This window comes from Pseudopipra pipra, chromosome 3, assembly GCF_036250125.1.
Source record: "Pseudopipra pipra isolate bDixPip1 chromosome 3, bDixPip1.hap1, whole genome shotgun sequence".
Taxonomy (NCBI): domain Eukaryota; kingdom Metazoa; phylum Chordata; class Aves; order Passeriformes; family Pipridae; genus Pseudopipra; species Pseudopipra pipra.
Genome location: NC_087551.1, coordinates 98,411,799 through 98,431,194, shown reverse-complemented (window position 1 = coordinate 98,431,194; position 19,396 = coordinate 98,411,799). Strand labels below are relative to the sequence as shown.

The 19,396-nt window shown below is 37.3% G+C and overlaps 1 protein-coding gene across 1 annotated transcript in view; it reads left to right on the top strand.

The window, feature by feature from the left end:
* EIPR1 (EARP complex and GARP complex interacting protein 1) overlaps positions 1-19,396 on the top strand; it is a 75,469-nt gene that overhangs the window by 4,913 nt on the left and 51,160 nt on the right. Inside the window, exons 2-3 of the mRNA XM_064650463.1 lie at positions 5,060-5,143; positions 9,382-9,514. Of these exons, the coding sequence (XP_064506533.1) occupies positions 5,060-5,143; positions 9,382-9,514 (217 nt within the window). The remainder of the gene's footprint in view (positions 1-5,059; positions 5,144-9,381; positions 9,515-19,396) is intronic.

The window sequence follows — 19,396 nt, the reverse complement described above, 5'->3', positions numbered from 1 at the left end:
TGCAGGAGTAAGGTGAAACTTAATTTCCCTAAAGCTAAATGTGATTTTCTAAAATAAGAAACTTCAAGCAGTGCAAAATACCAACTAAAATATATTGGTCACAGGTCTCCTACAACGTGTGTGTACTTATGTCATCAGTATGTATTGAGAATAGCTCAGCTGACCTACCTGTGATGGAGTCAAAGGCAGGTATAGATTTATTGAAAGAGGGGGTAAAAGGGGACTTCCTAACAAGATGCGTGTCACTTGAAAGTTATCCAGGAAACCTGTCCTGGCTGTGTTCGCGGTGTGGGAGCCTATAGCTCCTATGGGCAGGGGTGTTCTCTTACCTGGGAGAGCTTTTGTGGTCTCCTGTGGGTTCAGAGAGAGCGGCCTAAACAGAATGTACATAACGATTTTGCTACAGCTTCAGCATTGTCTCCGGAGGATTTATCTTGAAAATTAAAATAGTTCAAGAAACTGCATGATAATGTCTTACTGAAATTCCTGCCTTTTGTGTCAGTTCTCTTTCTTCTCTAAGATTACTTACCTCATGAGTGCCAATCCTCTATATTTTGAACCTTTTGTGTTTCAAGTTTTACTAGAGGAACAAAAGTAGCTAAGTGGCAAAGCTCTCTTAACTAATCTGCCAAAGATCTTCATAATGCATGAGGTAGATCAGGTGAAAAGTTTCTTTTAGGGCCCTCAAGCAATTAGTAGATCTTGCTAATATTAGGTATGGTACAGACTAGTGGCAATATGAAGATACAGTTATGTGAACTACAAGGAACTCTTAAATGGTGATTGTTACTTTTATGGTTCATGATAAATGAATGGGTTTTGTGAGGATGATTGAGCTATGCGAGGTTTTATGTGAGGGTTGCATTTGTTGCTGTGAGGGTTTACAGAATCTGTCAGACTTTGAATAGGGTCAGTGTGCTAAATACGTCAGTGGTGGGAATTCTTGTGCTGTGAAAGACTTGGAGAAAGCAGCTGTCTGAGAGCATTGAAGGTCACCTGGGCATGTGTGTTGCCAACCTCTTCACTTTCGTCAATAGAGTCACTGCAGCTTATTACAATCACTGAGAGAGGGTTTCCTACTGTGGTGGGAGAAACAAGGCTGTCTTACCTAAGTAAAAATCCAAGTATACTTACTTGAAAATTGAAATTATGCCAGAAGGGAAAAATAACATTCCTGACATTAGCAGTCTGGGCTTGTCTAGGAGGTCAGGGAACTTGTATTTTGCCTCTAGTATGAGGCATCAGCAAATCCAGCTTCCCTCCACCAACCTCCAAGTAGCAGTATTCTAGTTTGGTTTTCAGCATAGGCAGATACTCAAATAACTTTAAGTTCAGATTCAGGGACTGCAAATACTGCAAATGTCCTTACATTTTGTATTGCAAGTTCACAGTTTGTTAGTACAGATCGACTGTATGAATTTCAAATGATACGTGTGTTGCAGAATTATTCTGCTTGTATTAAAAGTAATAGAAATATTTAAATGTTGAGATCTGTTTTCTAGTTTGTTGGTACCAAACCAGTTCAATACATGAGCAAGAGAAAATTTGTGTTGGAGAAGTACCGATTCTTTTTTTTTTCTTTGCCTATTACTGCCTTAAATAATAATAGTCGAAAAAAACCCCAAAAATCAAAACAAAACCCAAACTGAACCAAAAAAACCCACCAAAACTTTGTGCATTTGGCTGCTATTGCAAAAGATGTTGAGAAGGGAAAGTTTCAGAAGAACTTATGAATGAAGTGTAGAGAATTAGTGCATTGCAGTTTCATAATGCACTTATTTTAAACCAGCCTTCTTTACCCTTTTGAAGTTTCTCATTGTGTTCCTCCAGATCATCTGTTGCTGTTGTCAAGGACCTTTCACTTTGCTGACTCTGTTCTGTTTTTTCTCTCAGAGGTTTTTATTATTCTAGAAGTGGCCTAAATGGTCAAGGGCAAGGTAGAAGGTGATCTCTGTCTGACATCACACTGAGCATGGTGTAAGCATGGACATGATGCCCAGTCTCCAGTTAGTCTTACCTGAATTCTGTACAATGATTGTTGTTTCTTCTGCTTTATCTTTCTGCTGCTGCCTCTCACACTTGTAATCTAGGCTTTTGCATGTCCTTCGCATACCTGTTTTTGTAGTGGATTTGCAGTTAGGTCTTTGTCCTGTTTTATAAAACTGCCTGCTTTGAACCAGGCACATTTCCTCATAGGGCTGTTGATAAATACGAAATTTGGACATGGAGCCAAAAAGTTCCTTGTTATTCATGATGTTTTTGCTTGCTAGTATTTTTTTCCTGGTCTTAGGCCTTCTTTAAAAATGAAATGATCTAGCTATGTATGTTATTGCATTGTCTGGCACTATCAGTTAGATGGGATTTTGCTGTGACTGTGTGTAAGGATTACTTGTTTTCTCTCTGTTTGCGTCTTTCCTAGTTATGTACCCTTGTGAAAAGTCCCTCTCCAGCCTATTTGAAAGCCTCGTAGTAAACTCTTTTTGGGCTATATGCAGTTTAGTGTTCTGTAGGTGCAGACTTTTAAAAATAATAATTTCTATTGGTTTAAATTTAATGCATATTCATTATATTATGCTTTTTGCTTATTTTCTATGTAGTAGCTGCAGTCATGAGGCAGGAAGCTTTGTGAAAGATGTAATTTGCAACCTGCTCTGGCATGTTGGAGTACAAGATGACAAACTTAAGGCACTTTCCTTGATCCTGACAGCACTCCAAATTCAGTTATGTTGTTCATAACAATGATTACTTGGTGTCTTCATCTGTTGAAATAACTTCCTGTTCTCTAAAAGTAACTCAGAACAGACAAAATTATCCGTATCTTTGTGCAGGAGACAAATGGAAGTCCACTGTACTGATATTGCTCTTATGAATCAGATCTTCCTGATTTATGAACACTTCATGAATTTGAACCTTGTATTATATGTAGGCATTTTGTAGTTTTTTTATGTTGGGAAATAAACAATAGTGTGTTTCCTGTTGTGAAATGTGTTTAAATACTTTTCTCAGGCCTTCGATTTCCCCCTCCCCACCTCCTCCCACCCTGCAAAATGGGAAATAACTTAAAAATATGTTGAGGAAGAGCTAGAGAAGCTGATGCATAAATGTTACTAGGTATTTACATTATTTTGGGCATTTGGTGTCCAACCTTTGAAAGCAGCATAAGACTTACTTGAAAAGCTTTAAAAGGAGTGACAACTCTTTTTTTTAATTTATTTTATTTTATTAAACATCCTGAAGGTCTTCTCTTTGACTTACAGAAACAACAGAAGCTTGTTTGATTGAAAGAGATACATAGCTGTTGTCTTATTTCTAGTGTTTTCTTCAAAATAAGTGAAAACAGGCCTTTTGAGTGAAAAGGAACTCTTTGCCAAAGATCTGCAAATGTAAATTCTGTTCAAGACAAAATAAAAGCTTCTCTGCAATCATCTTGGTGGACTTTAGACAGTGTTTCTGATTGACAGAAACAACTAAGCTTCTTGTAAGTAAGAGCTGCATAAATAGGAGAGTACAGACAAATTGGTTTGGATTCACACTGATCTCTAATCTGCATTTGAGTGTTTTGAACACAAACTACTAATTGAATTATGTTCTCTAGTGCTTTTTTCCTTTATAAATGTATAAATGCAAGCATAGGCTATTAGCCTATACTTACTAAACTTATTGCATTTTTAAACTTTTTATGCTTCATCTTATGCAAAATATTACGTTGTCTGAATCACACATTGCAGATGCCAGAAAAGAAGGATCTGCTTTGTAGGAGTCCAGAGATGATTCTGAAAAATTAGTTGTTTCTTACTGTTATAGCCAGATAATGAGTTGGATGGCTTTGCTTTATTTAAGTAAAGTCAAATAACTTTAAGTTGCCATTCTAGAATTAAATTGCTCTACATTTAGGTATTATGATATAATGTGTTCCAGACAGTCCCTTCCAAGCTTCTAGGCAGCTTTTTAACATTAATTTAACAACAAGTTTCAAATAGGACTATATTGAAGTGTTCCTGAATCCAAAATGTAACTAAGCTGCATGACATGGCAATAAGGATGGCAATAAGAAGGGCCATTCAACACTTTACCTGAATCCTTCTGAAATATTTGCTTGCAATACAGGCTTTAGTGTCTGAAGAGATCTGAAGTATTTTGTGTCAAATAGGATGTGATTTGCAAAAATTAAATTTTCTGTTTGGATAAAAAAAAATCATATTGAACAATATTGTTAGGATTTCTTTTGCATGGAGAAGTAGTGGATATTCCTCATAGTTAACTTATGGTTGCTAAAAGTGCCTTTGAGTGCTAGTTTACCTCCCATTAACTCAAAATTAGCCAAGAGAGTCTCTGCAAATGACTAGTACCAACTAGCAATTGTGGGTTTAGTTCAACCTATACCTTATTTCTCAGTGTCTCCTGTGGCCCTTAGCTGCTTTGTTTTGCTTCTTCCAAGACTGCAGTTGGTGCAAGTTGAAGATGCAAGGCAGAGAGTCTCGGATTCCCATTAACATAATACAACAAAGTAATAAGATTATTACTAAATATGGATATGTAAATAACAAATTATTTCTCCCATCATTCAGACAATTCTTATCTGTAATGGCCTGGAGTGGAAAAGAAGGGGTTTGGTTTCTAACTTTTTTCTAAATTTGGTGGTTAATCATTTTTTTTCTAATGAAGGCATCTTCAACCTGAGTGGTATGAAAAATTCTAAAAGAACAACCTCTTTCTTGGATATTGTAGATAGCGTATTTAAGAATTGTCCACTGTTCTATGGAGTTTTTTCAGTTGATTAAGGAGAATTAGTTTAGAAGAACTGCTATATTGAATATTATCACTGTTATAATGAAGGCCAGGTAATTTATTTAGCACCAGCATGTTCTCCACACCTCACAAATGTGAGAAATTGCACAAAAAGTGTATTAAGTGAGATGGACATAAAGGGCAGGAAAGTCTGCAGTTTGTAAGAATGTAAATGCTTAAAATGATAATTGATATATAAGCTTCAAGATTTTTTGCTGAAATTAATGGATTGTATTAATTGAACTTTTCTAATGGCTTTCTTCTTCCCTAGGCACGAGCTTTAACACCTCAAACAGCAGAAACAGATGCAATAAGATTTTTGGTTGGAACACAGTCTCTTAGATATGATAATCAGGTAATTTTTCTGTCAAGTGTCAGTTGTAATTTTTCCCTCTTTTTTTAAATGTTGTTCCAAAATCATTCTTCCTCCTTTCTCCCCCCGTTGAATATGAACATTATGATAGTCAAGTTGAAGACTTCTGTGAGTAAAATGTAAAGATATTGGTAAGATATATTATCGAATGAAAGCTGTGTATGTTTTCTGAAAATTAAATTGCTCTTCTAAATTTTATGACTAAATCAGATTCGTTTAGTGAAGAAAATATTTTTCTTGCATTGGATCTATAGATTCTCTGGAGCTATCTTTAAACCACAGAAGAGAAGAAAAGTAAAACAAAAGTCTTTAAGCCTTAATTGCCTGTAATGAGACTACTGCTACATGCACAGTTAAGTGTATGTAACGCTTCATAAACTGAATTTTTCATCATTAGTTATTGACAATAAGCTGTGTCCTTTCTGGTCATAAGTTTAACAATTCAAACTAAAATTTGATGACTTTCATGGCTCAATTTCTATTGGGTTGTCTCTTCTGCACTTAGGAGTACAAGACTTCTAATTGTACAGCAATTTTAATTTTTGTGACTAAATTGCAGTAAAATTCATAGTGAAACAAGTTCTGGAGGCTAGAAGAGTTAGAAAGTTGTACTTAACGCAGGTGGCAAGGCTTGGGTAGCAGAAGGGCTGCAGTGGTGGCCTCTGAGAAGAGGCCAGCGGTTGCCCGTTCCAGGCATGGCTGGTCCCAATGAATCTGCTGCAGGACACAGTTGAGTCAGTCAGTGTGATGGCATCTCTGTGAAAATGTTTAGGAGGGGGGAGAAAATGCTGGATGGAAAGAGGAGGAGCAGTAGAGGAAATGACAGAGGTAAGACCAAGGTCAGGAGAAACAGAAGATGCTTCATGCTGTAGCAGGTATCCACTGCAGCCTCTGGAGCAGCTGTGCCAGAGCAGGTGGATATTCCTGAAGGAACTGTGTCCCATGAAGGTCCCATGCTGAAGCAGAGGAAATGAGTGAGATGCAAAGAGCGTCACACAGAAAACAGTATGTACTGCCCGTAACCACCACTGTCCCAGACCCCCTGCCCCATTTGAAGGGGATCACAGGGGTCTGGGGTGCAGTTAAGACTGGGAAAGGAGGGAAAGAAGGTACTTGTTTATTTTAAGAGGCAGTAGATTAATTAATTCACCCAAGTCAAGTCTGTTTTTCCTGGAACAGTTACTAGTAAGTGAGCTCCCTGTCTTCATCTTGACACATAGCTTTCTCACTCCTGTTCTTCCTGGTTTTTCCCCCTGTCATACTTGGGAGGAGCAGGTATCTGGGTGGGAGTCTAACTGTTAGCCAAGCCTAACACACCACAGAAGTCTCTAGAATTGGATGGAGTGACCAATTCTTCTGAAAATGGTCTGCATAAAACCAACTCAGAGCCGTAGCTCTGGGAGAAGTGAGCTGTCAATTCCCAGTGAAGTTTTGAGTTCGTTACTTAGTGGTAATACTGAATGAGACTCGAGGAAAAATTATTCCAAGGCATAAGGGGGATGGAGTATTCAGATTCTTTACATTTCAGGTAATACTTATGAGAACAGTATCAAAAGAAGAGGCAGACAAACTTAGTTAACTAAGTATGTATACTCAGTTATATTTTTGATTGTGCCGTCTCTGATGCTCTTCAAAGATTGGTTATAATGTGTCTTTCTACTGTGATTTCTGTGGTGGTTTTACTATCTGGGTCAACTAATTAAATCCTGATACAAAATTCTAGTTAAAGAATGGTTCTCACTTATCAGTTGATATCCAGCAGATCTTCAATAATTTAGATGTTTTGATTTAGGTAAGTTTATTGGGCATATACTATGTATTTTAGAAATGTTTACATATATTACAACTTTGAGTATGCTTTTCTTTTTCCAGTGAATAACATTAACAATAGAAATGCAGGACCATTCCTAGTGTATTAACAGATGTTTGGAGGTTATTGGCCTTTAGCTGTGCCTCAGGCCATCATTTCCTCTCATCTAGTTGCTAATCCCCAAGAAGTGCCCTAGGCCTCAGCTCATTATTGCTTAATTCAGCACTAGGTTCTCTAGATTTGCTTGAAAATTTTTCTAGTTACCTGACCAAACTTATGAGCTGGCTTGCAACCTTTAGAACTTACCAAATACTCCACAGTGAGAAGTTTTATCATGTGCAGAATATTTCTTCCCTTCTAGTCATGGGCAGGTGTAGTGCAATTGGAAGACCAGTGATTGTACAGCTGGCATGATAACTTTTGCCTTGTTGAGGTTTATTGCTGCATGAAGCAATTTTAGGTATTCATAGGAGAATATATTTTAGGTGAAAATATTTTCCTATTAACAGTAATATTTCAAAGGCAAGGAAAATGTTTAGAAGATTTTATATTCTCTCAATATTTGACATATTAATAGTGTGTAGTACTTGGCATTTGGTTCTTATAACTTGCTGGGAATGGTTTAAGTAGTTTCTCTGATGTACTGTGTTCTACAAGGTGTAGTTTTAGAACTTTTGTCCCCACTACTTTCATTGTTGCTAAATTTAATGCATTCATTGTATGCATTGGAAATACCAAAGTATGTCACTTACTCTTTTCTCATCTCTAATTTCCATGATTTGTATAATGCACTGGTGAGGCCAAACCTCGAATCCTATGTTCACTTCTGGGCCCCTCACTGCTAGAAAGACACTGAGGTGCTAGAGCAGGTCCAGAGAAGGACGACAGAGCTTACAGCTCTCTACAACCACCTGAAAGGAGGTTGTAGCCACGTAGGGATTGGTCTGTTCTCCCAGGTAACGAGTGACAGGACTAGGAAGAGGAGGAAGTGGCCTCATTCCCCTCAGTGAGGGACTTAGGTTGAGCTGCCAAAGGAGACTCCAAAGAAAAAAAAGAGATAAAGGTTAAACTGATCTTTTTTTGAAAGGCAGGAGGGCCACTCTTTAAGAGGGATATGCAGTTGTTAGGGTAGATGGGTAGTGTCCTGATTCCTAGATTCAAGGCAAGAAATGAAGTTTGAAAAGGCAACTTGCTAATCAACTGCAGATGTTCTTACATGCCTTGGATGACAGAATGGAAGAATAATACAGGTGATGAGGTTGCAGGATTATATTTGAAGGAGGAATTGCTGATAACTGTTGGGACAATAAAGAAAAAGATAACATGTAAACTCAGCCCCTTAAAAATAATAGTGTTTAATATTACCACTTTAGATTGAGACGTATTTAGTAGCTTCTTTATTTTAAGGAAATCTTCTGTAATTCTGCATAGCTAAGATTTTTGCAGTGATTCAGTACTTAAATAAGTAGACTTAATTCAGTCATGATGATTGGATATCTCCTGGCTTTTTTCCCTCTTCGTTTTTCACCAACTTTGAAAATGAATTTTTAATGAGGATGCAGTTCTCTAAAATTTGTGAGTCTTTTAAAATGTATTTGTTCACTATTGAGGTTAGGGGAATTAGTCCCTTGAGTAAACTTACTTCTGTGTGTTATGCAGGCTAGAATCTTCCTCAATTTCTTGTATTTTTTGAGGCAACTATAGAAAAACAACTAACTAAAAATAGAGAGGAAAAAATTATAGTAACGTAGACCTATTTAAAAAAATACAGCAAACAAACCAGCAAAAACCAAAAATGAAAATAATAAAAATCAAACTTAGTTCTGTCTTTTAAAAATATTACCTATTTATTTAAATGTTATTGTTTTTCTTCTTCTTTCAGTTCAATATTTTATGTTTTCATATAGTATAAAAAGATTACAAATTTGTATCTTGTTAGAGGTACGTAATTGCTGAGGTGAACTCTCAAAAAATTTCTTACTGAGTTTAGAGTATTTGTTTGAAAGAAGAATTCTTTCCCTCTATCTCCTTCTTTCTTTGTAGTTGGTTTGAATTCCATGATTTAGGTACAGAATTGGTGGAGACAATTAGACTAAGAATTGTAATGTTATTTTTGTTTATTGCTATTAAGAATTGTTAAATTGTAATATGAATGGCTTATTGACAGTTAGCCATAAAATGAAAAATCACCTTCAAGACTGAAGTTGAAAATTGAGAATAAGCATAGCATTTCCTCAAAACAGGGAAATTGCTTGTGTTTTCCTGGAGAAGTTAATTCTGCATGAAATCAGTGATATAGTAAATTGTTGATATAACAATTAATTAAAATAGATATCGGTTATATCACGTATAAGTAAGACCCACAGGAAAACATTTGAAACCCTGATGTTCTCTTTTATTGTATTTGCAGATTCACATAATTGATTTTGATGATGAAAATAACATTATAAACAAAAACGTTCTCCTTCATCAAGTGGGTGAAATTTGGCACATTAGTACCAGTCCTGCAGATAAAGGTGTACTAGCAACCTGCTACAATAAAAGTAAGTCCTTTTTAAACATGTTCAACTTGTTAAGGTGTTTTGATATTTTGGAATGTGCAAAATTTAAAGTGGAAACACTTTAAATTGGAATTATCAACTCAGGCATTTTTCAAAAAATCTGCTGTACTTTTCCCTATACCGCATTTGTGTCATATCCTTAGGCTACCTTGGTTAGAAGTCAACTTTTGCATTCATGTTAAGGAAAGCAGAAAAATAAACCTTATGCTTCCCTAAAGAATCACAGAATATGCTGAGTTGGAAAGATCCCTCAAGGATCATCAAGTCCAACCCTTTGCCCTGCACAGGACCATCCCCAAGAATCACACCACATGCCTGAGAGAATCATCCAAACTCCTCTTGAGCTCTGTCAGGCTTGGTGCTGTGACCAATTCCTTGGGGAGCCTGTGCCAGTGCCCAACCCCCTTTGAGTGAAGAACCTTTTCCTGATATCCAACCTAAACCTCCCGTGATACAGATTCAGGCCATTCCCTCAGGTCCTGTCACTGGTCACCACAGAGAAGAGATCAGCGCCTGCCTCTCCTCTTCCCCTCATGAGGAAGTTGTAACTACAATGAGGTCTCTCCTCAGTCTCCTCTTCTCCACGCTGAACAGACCAAGTGACCTCAGTCCATCCTCACACGGCTTCCCCTCAAGGCCCTTCACCATTTTTGTTGCCCTCCTTTGGATGCTCTGTAATGGCTTAATATCTTTCTTATATTGTGGTAACCAAAACTGCACATTATTAATAGCTGTTTTTTGAAATTGCTTAAAGAGGTCTTAAAATGTGGCACTGAAGAGAAGTGGAATTATGTACATTTTGCATTTCCTAGCTCAGTAAATAAGCTAATGGAATAGGGTGAAATGCTCATGAAAAAACTTTGAAATTTCCCCCTTTGTACTGGGAGAGACACTGAATTTTCTTTCTCACACTTACAGATAGTTAGCATAGCTGAGGTATGAATAAGGTCTTATGTTACTATATGGAAAGAAGATATAGTAGATGCAAACAGAAGAGCACTTTTTCACAGCTCTTCTTTGTGTTTTGTTAAGAGGAACTTGCCTTTTTTATAGCAATTTTGGGGAATATAAAAAAAAAATTAAAATGCAGTGAAATCTTTCCATAGTATACAGTTGTTATCATTCCCTGTAATGTTATCAAGACATTTAGACTCTTGTTCATTTTTTTCTTAATGACTTGACAGTTAATTCTGCTGCCCCAAAGTCACAGACAACACTAGCAATCTTGCTGTATGTTTTGAAATACAGATGATCTGATGTAGTTTACTTCTCCTTTCTCTTGTAGGGATAAAACTTAGCGAAACAGTGTAATAGGCAAAGCTTTTTGTTAATCTCTGCTGAGTGCTAAGAATTTTATGGGGGAAATGGACATGCATATTCAGCTGGTAATACCTGGTTATTTGTGGGGTCAAGAATCAAATCGAAAGTTTAATCCATGTCTGTGTGTCTGAGAAGAATTCAGTTAAATGCTGCTCTGTATTCTTTGTTCAAGATACTTTGCTAGGGTATCAATATACAATTAGGTTTTATAAGGAAAATACTTCCTGACTCTCAAGTAAAAATTAAGGAAAACTCTCCCTTGCTAGCACAAGTATTTACTTCTTTGTCTAATTTTGGCATTGCATCATTAATAAACACTTGTATCTTTTCATTCTCAATTGTGACATTAACTAGAATAATAATGGTTCCAGTAGCATTGGAACAATTGTATCTTTGTATATTAACCAGAAATTCCATTTTCTAGGACATTTTGTTTTTATACAAAGAAAAAATTGTGGAACTGTTTCTCTACCCCTCCTCATGCACACATCTTAAAAATACTGACTTAATTACAAAGGGAGAACTTATTTGGCTCAGTTTCTGCTGTGATTATAGTGGTCCCCCCTCTCACCAATCATGGATATATTGCTTATGCAATTTTATACTATTACTATGGATGTTATAGGAAGATGATTTTATTATCAATTGATAGGCTTACTGGTTATGTATACTCTTGCCTAACCTTCAGAAAAGATCATGAATTTACTATGCTGGAGGCACAGCACTTGCCTATACTGCATATTTCTAACGTACTCAGCAATATTTGTGCTAGAAATGTATTAAGATCATTCCTGTGTAACTGGCATTGCTGATAAGATGTGTCTTGAGAAGACACTGAGAAGTAACTTTTCTTTTTCCAAATGCATTTGGCAGCTATTTGATGTCATGAGAATTAGGGATGTTTTATTTTATCCCAGATTCCTTAACTGAAGGGAGAAAAGTGTATAAATATGTGGAAGAAGCAAGGTATAAGGGGAGAAAAGAAGGATTTAAGTCTAAATATCTTGGGGACAGAGAAAGAAGGCTTCATAAAATTAATACTTGAAATATCTAGATGAACTCATTCACTATTAGTTAGTTGTGACATGCTGATGCATCATTTTTCTCCTCTACTATGGCAACTCAACTGAATTAGAATAAGGGTGTCGGGATTTTTTTTTCCCTCTTGAACAAGATAATATTGCTACTGACAGCTTTAAAGTAGGTAAAAATTAAGGGGGGAAATGAGTTTAGTAGTCTTCTAGCTTTAGAACTTAAATTAGATTGTTTAAATTCAATATGATACAGATTAGGATTAAAAAATCTAAAAGTATGAATTCTTGAGAGAATGACACAATTTTCAGAGGGGTTTGGGTGATAATAATAAGTGGCAATAAGCTAGAGTGCCACAGTTGCTTTTTAATTGGTTTAATGCCTAATCTCTGAAAATTTACATGTGGTTATTTGCCTCTGATATTTATTAATATCCTAAAGGTATGTTCAGCAAAGCAGAAATCAAATAATTTACTCTACAGTAGCCCAGAATTAAAATGGAGGATGCTGTATTTAGTGGAAAATCCCTGTCAGAACAATTCTAGGAACATTACACCTTCCCTTTTTTTCTGCTTTTCCGACTAGCTGTAGTCGTTCGACTATTCTTTTTTTTTCCTTTCTGTAAATTAAAATGTGACAGGAGTGACACTTCTAAAGAGTGAATAAGAGAGGTGACAAAGTAATTAAGGAGATTATAGCATTTCTTAGTAGAAATGCACTTTCAAATGTCAGAAAAGAAGAATGATGAGGTGGGGGTCAAGAATGTACCCTCCAAATAGTGATATGAACCAATGAGAATAATGATACACTAAATATAAGTTTAGAAATGAAGATAAATTAGTCTTCAAGAGATGGGTAGCTATCCAAGAGCTCTCTTCAACTGTTAAGGGGGAAATCGTTTCACATGTGTATTATTACTTAAAGTTTGAACGAAGCTTTCTTTGGTATTCAAAAGAGCATCCTAGCCTGCTATAGGATACACTTTCATTGTAAAGAGGTGAAATACTAAAACCCTGCAGATCGCACTAGAGGGAGTCACTTGGGAACTAGAACAATGAAGACCCTGGCAAAGCCCATTGGAATATGATCCATATACAGTCTCAGTATTACTTAAGTTTCAAGCTACAGGAGGAGAAATCAAAAAGCCATTTGAATGGACTTTTAATTGTGTTCTGAGGAACAGAGAAATAGCAACAGGCAACAGGCCAGGGTGTGTCTAATACAATTTTTGTATGTAAACTAGGTGATGGAAGCCTCAGCTCTAGGGTGGACTGAAAAAAATTGGGACCCTGGATAAATATTGTGATTAATATAATGTTGGGTAATACTTGGAAATATGTTGATGATGCCCTTTTTGTCATTCCATCTTATAATACACTGTCTTTAGGTGTTTGGAAAATTTCTGAGTTAGGTGGATGCACAGCGGTAGGTACAGGTTGTATGTGAGATTTGTGTGCGTGTGTGCCTTGCATATGCTTTGTTTCCTATAGAACTTCTTAATCTGTTGTCTTGTTTATACATCCCGGCCCTTCTCTCACCTGCTATTTTAGGATACTGTTAAAATGGAGGCAGGCTATTTTCTGTGGACTAATAAAGTAAATTTCAGCTACATCATTAAAGAAATGGCGAATGCAAAGGGATTTTTCTGTAAGACTTTAAAGACTTCTGCAGCAATGCCAGTTTGTCAGCAATGGATGGCTTCTTTCAGAGTGAGTCTTGGGTCTGGTCTCTGTGGAACAGAATGCTAACTAGAGAGGGTGAATGATCATGGTGATGTTTGAGAAAAACTGTCATTCTAAAATAATTTTTAGAAATATAAAGGGAACTCTTAATCTGATAAGTTTCTGCTTTATTCTTTGCAAAACCTGAATATAGGTTTCATTATATCCTATAAGCCAGAATAAAAACTCAGATTTATGCATTGCTCTGAGATACAGATTGATCTATTTAGCATGTCAGCAAGAAATTAGTTTTGTTTGAATTTTGATACTGTGTAATTGCTAGTTACTTGTGTAGTTAGTGTTCTGGTAGATGTTCTACAGACAATTGTTTGAGAAGTTGAGGAGTAAGGCAAACTTCTGCAAAGGAAGTGATGAGGAGATACAGAGGAGGAAATGGAGAAATGATCCAGACTGGAAATTCTGCATTACTGGAAAATGCAGTTCACCTGCTGAAGCTCTAATTGGATCTAGGTTGCAGACTCCATTACTGTAAAGGTTAGTTTTCAGGACGTGATTGTGTGCAGCTACTTCAGCCTGTCTCCTGTCTGCAGGGGACAGATGTGCTTGGGGGGAAAAAAAGTGAATGACCGCGAGCATAATTGTAGACAATTGTACTGTTAAGTGTCACAGGTCTGATGGGGAAGATGCTTACTGAAAGGCAAAGTGAGGAAATTAAGGCACTAGTATAGCTGGAGAAATAAGGAGATCTTGAGGAAGGAGATCTCAAAAACAACTAAGGGATATATCATGTAAAGGGTGAGTGTGTGGCTGCAACCACTTGTGAGAACACAGGAAGGTATGAGGTGGTAACGTAGCCTTTAGGCAATCAGTTCTAGGGAAGGGTAGAGATATAGCCCTTAGGTGTTAGCATTTTAGAGGCTTTCTGTACCATTTAGTGTCTCAATAGAAAAATCTGTTACTGTGGCTAAATGTCTGCCTGCTTTGTGGTTTTTTTTTAATTGGTGCTTTTTCATTTGCATTTTGTTTCTTCTTTCTCTGTGGCAACTAGTTATAAGCATCCCACAATGCGAGGATAACCCAGGTTCTTGTTAATATATCTCTTGGGGCAGATTGGACTGAATGATCAGTGTTTGTAAATATATGTATGCAGGGTTTATTTTAGAACAGTTTGGTTGCGATGGAAAGCAGGTATGTAGCCATTTTGTTTATTATTATCTATAGTAATATAGCAATATGAAAGCATAAAAATATTCCTTAGAAAATGTATTAGGGAAAAGAGAGAAAGAGGGGATAAGAGTTCATATTCACCAACTGTTGATCTAAGACGAGACTTGATGGTTGCAATTTAGTTGTCCGTTGGTTGAAGTGATGGTCTTGATCCTTTGGGGGTGAGAAAAGAAGCCCATGAGATGGAGTTCGGTGGATTGATACACGTTCAGGCCAGGCAGGAACACCCAAGCAACCCCTCTGCGGAGATGGGGAGGGGAATTTACACTGTCTCTTGCAGCAGACTCTGGATCTGTTGCAGCAGTTTTGGATCATGTGCAGTCCTCTGGTGGAAAGCCTCAGGAATGGGTCTGGTGAGTGCTCTGGGGGTCTTTGGCTGTTTATGACCCTTTCTCAGCTGCCTCTCACTTCAGCACTGTTGAGCCCCATCAAACCTTCTCTTAGGAGGTTGGGGGGGGGGGGGGGAAGTTTTCCAGCTGAACAGAGGACAATTACCATGATAGAAGGCACCATCCCATCTCTGCAGGGTAGCCTGTCCTTCTGGGGGTCCAGAAGCCTGTCCTTCTGGTGGCCTCAGCAAAGCACCTTTGTGCCTTCACAAAAGGGCCAGTATTTTGAGTCATTCAGATGAGTCCGTGGGTTATGGCCTCCCCTGCTGAACCCAGCCAGAGCTGATTGTCAACACAGCTGCTGAGAATGGCTTTTGTTGTGGATACATTCTTTGCCCCCCAGACTTGTTTACTTCTCCTCAGACCTGAGATATTTGGCCAATAGTACCACCTTTATCTTATATCAAGTTCCTGTCAGGTGGTTTAACTCAGAGTCCAGCTCCTGTCAGGAGGCATATTTGGGGAGGAGTGGGCTTCAGTGGTCGCAGAGGAGCAGTTGGCTACAGTGGACAAAAGTCTGGTGATTTTGACAATGTTTAAGCCATTAACCATAACATTTCAGTCTTTCACACAACTCCACGTATTGTCCTGAGACCTTGGTTTTCTTCCTTTACAAGCCATTTACGGAAATGATCAGTGAAATAATTTGCTGAGTCTTAAACTGTTGAATTGAACCTTTAGTTTTGATGCTGCTATAAGATGAACAGTGGTCTGGAGACTTCAACTTCTCTTTTAACTGTTTCAAACTGTGCTAGCAAACTAAACAAAATTATTATGCTGATTGTTTATGCAATTGTGAATTGGGTTGCAAGGGTATTTTCACAGCCACAAGAGTACCTTTATGTAATGGAAAACTTGAAAATTAGCATGTGACAATATAGGCCACAAAAATAACAGCATTAAAGTCTAATGTTTGCAATAATTTACTTTAATGTTGTCAAGCAGGTGTGGAAACTGCATGTGTGAGCTATATCAACACTGAAAACAATTTAAGAAGAAAACAACCCCTACCTACTAGCTTGTAGCTTGTGAGGGATAGAACCTGCTCACTGTAAAAGTCTTAATGTTGCATAATCAGGTTTTGATATCAGTCAGCTGGCTGCTCTTGTGGGTTATTGGGGGGGGTGTTTTGGTTTGCTTTTTTTTTTTTTTTTTTTTTTTACAGCAGTATTGTTTTAGTCATAGTTTTTGCTGGAAATTTTAACCCACAGAGTAAAATAAATAGTAGCAGGATATCAGACTATTTTAGAGTTACATATGTGTTCCAATAACTTGAACAGGGCCACAGCATTGAATTAAGGACTAACTTGCAGTGGGTCCTGCTGTTAAACTGTGAGCATGCTCCCTGAGCAGTTTTGGTGTGGGCCACCTAGCACTCTCAGACAATGATGCTCAGAGGTAGTTCAAGAAAGTCATGAATAATTGGAGTGTAGCCTCCTTCTTCCAACTTGCCCTGTAAAAATTTGAACTTAACTGTGCTAGTTCGTCTCAGGGTTGGAGACCTGTACTTGACTTTATTTTAAGTAAGTTGCCAAAAAAACCATACCAGTCATGGTTCTTCATTGCAGACTTATATAAAATACACAGATTGATTTTTTTGGAGAATGCATTGCAAGGAAATGTGTAAGTACCTCAGAAATTGGACAAAAGACATGATAAATATGTATATGAAATAGGTTAATGTATGAAGATCTGGTCGGGAATTTCTGTTCTGCTAATCTCAATGATATGGTGTTCTCTTGTGCAGCTTATTCCACAAAATAAAGAGTAATCATTTTAGAGAAAATTTCATCTTTCTAGAGAAGAAGATATTTTGATAGAGGTATCCTTTTTTGTACAGCATTTATACAACCTCTAGTGCTATGGGGTGGTTGTGTTGTGATTAGAATCATAAGGTATTGTGCAGGTATGTCTTAAAGAATGTTGATGAATTAAAGTGAAAGCTTCATCCTTCTCAATTTGAAGGGAATGTTTAATTATGGGGTATTAGGTGCACACATTCATTGAGGCAAAATAAATCCTAACGATGATAATTGTCTAAATTGTACAGCTCTTGCTCCTGAAGAGGGTACTTTTTTTTTCCTAGCTGCTTTCAGTTACCAAATGCTGAATCAGATGATGGACCAGAATTGTTTGCCAGCTTGTTGATTTTTGAGTTTATAGAAAGGTTCCAAGTTGAGGTTTAACAAATATTCATGTTTTGACTAATTAAAAGGGAATAATTCAAACTCTTAAATAATGTTAATAAGTCATATAGAATATACTATCATAGACAATATGCTAAAGAATTGTTTCAGGACTTGCTTGTGATTTTTTTTTTTTCACTCATGCTTTTCATCAGAGTGATCTTCAGTAGAACTTTAAGAGAAATTGTACTTTTTTGATGACATTGAGACCATAGGCAGTCCTGAGGAAAGATCCTAATGTCACATGCTGTCTGGTACTTCTGTCATCCTTGAGATGTGTGAATGCTGTCTTAGTAAGGACAGTTGAAAAAATTACAGCTATTTTGAAGCAAGGAAGTTCTTCACAGTTCTTTATCCTGTGCTGTTTGAAGAAGTTTGCTCAGCAGTTATTTCTCATAGGGTTTTCTTCTTAAAAATTCCTGTGGGAACAGAGCATGAGAGACATGTACAACAAGACATGAAAATGCAAGGCTGAAAAGAAAAATATGAATTTGTCTTCTGCATAGATTTTTTTTTTTTTTTGTAATAATATGACAGTCACAGGTCTTTAAAACATTAGGAAGGTCATCTAGTTCCACCCCTCCTGCCATGGGCAAGGACACCTTCCGCAAGACCACACTGCGCAAAGCCCCATCCAATGTGGCCTTTAACACTTCCACTGCTTCTTTGGACAACCTGTTCCACAGCCTCACCATCCTCACAATAAAGAACTTCTTGCTAATATCTAATCCAAACCTGTCCTCTTTAAGTTTCAATGTCATATTACCACATGCCATTATAAAATGTCCCTCTCCAGCTTTTTTATAGGCCCCTTTAGGTACTGAAAGGCTGCTACAAGTAGTTCATGAAAGAAATGCTTCAACAATGTGTAAAAAAAAAAAAAAAAAAAAAAAAGTATGAACTGGAGATTAAGCCCTAAAATGTTTAATGTCCACTGCTGTCTGAACAGAGGAAGAAATCCTGAGATATCATTCCTGTTTATCTCCAAAATTGCTCAGGAGGAAGGGGAACATAGGTGTCCTATCTGATTATCAGTATAACCTTTGACTGTATAAATTTTCTTGGACATAACTATCAGTTCCCCAGGGATGGGGAAAAGTGAGGAATGATACAATGATTTCATTTGTTAGTGTGAACTATTCTCGTTATGGAGTAGATGGTGAGGTGGAGCAAGTCATTTTACCTTCAAGCTGCTGTCTCTGTGAGAGTTAACCTTGTAAGTATATAAGAACTACCCTTAAGTTTTCCTTCCAAAGGAAATAGTACCAGCCTGTTGATCAGACCAATGACTGGTTCATCTCTATCAGTATTGTGACTCCTGCAGCAGTACCAGCAGATATGTAGAACAGCATAAACCGAACTACAGATGAGGTTCTAGTCTCTCTTGGAGACTGCCTTCTGCCAGAAACTTTTGTAACATCAATTTCCTGTCAGCTACTCACTGGCCAAACTCCACACCTTTTCTTTAAGACTTGTACTATTTCTGTTAGTGTCACTTAGTTCTAAGATTTCAAGATTTGGCCTGTAATACCAATTCTTTCCCCTTGCCACTGCTTTTCTGTTTTTGTAACCTTAGGTAATGTTCTTTCCAAGATGTTTTCCTTCCAAGTTAAGTAGTCCTAACCTGTTGGACATCTGATATGGCAGTTGCTCTGTGGTCTCATTTATATCGCCCTTCTCCGACTCTGCTATGCCCTTCTTTAGATGCAAATTCTAGAATTGCACTCTGTCTGAGATATGGGCTTATAAAGTTTTCATGGGGCTCTGAAACAATCACTTCTCTTTTATTCTCAGTGCCCTTTGTAAAGATACCCAATGCTTTGCTGACTTCCATTGCTACTGCTGCACATGAGGCTCAGAATTGTCAGTCTTGATACAAAGAGCTTTTCCAGTTGTAACCAGTTCAGAGTGCAGCATCATGTGGGGATGGCTTCAATTATTTCTTTCTACGTACATCAACAAACTTTAATAAACAGAGAAGCTCATCTTTTGCTTTTTTGACCACCAAGGTTCTTTGAGTCCTTCAGT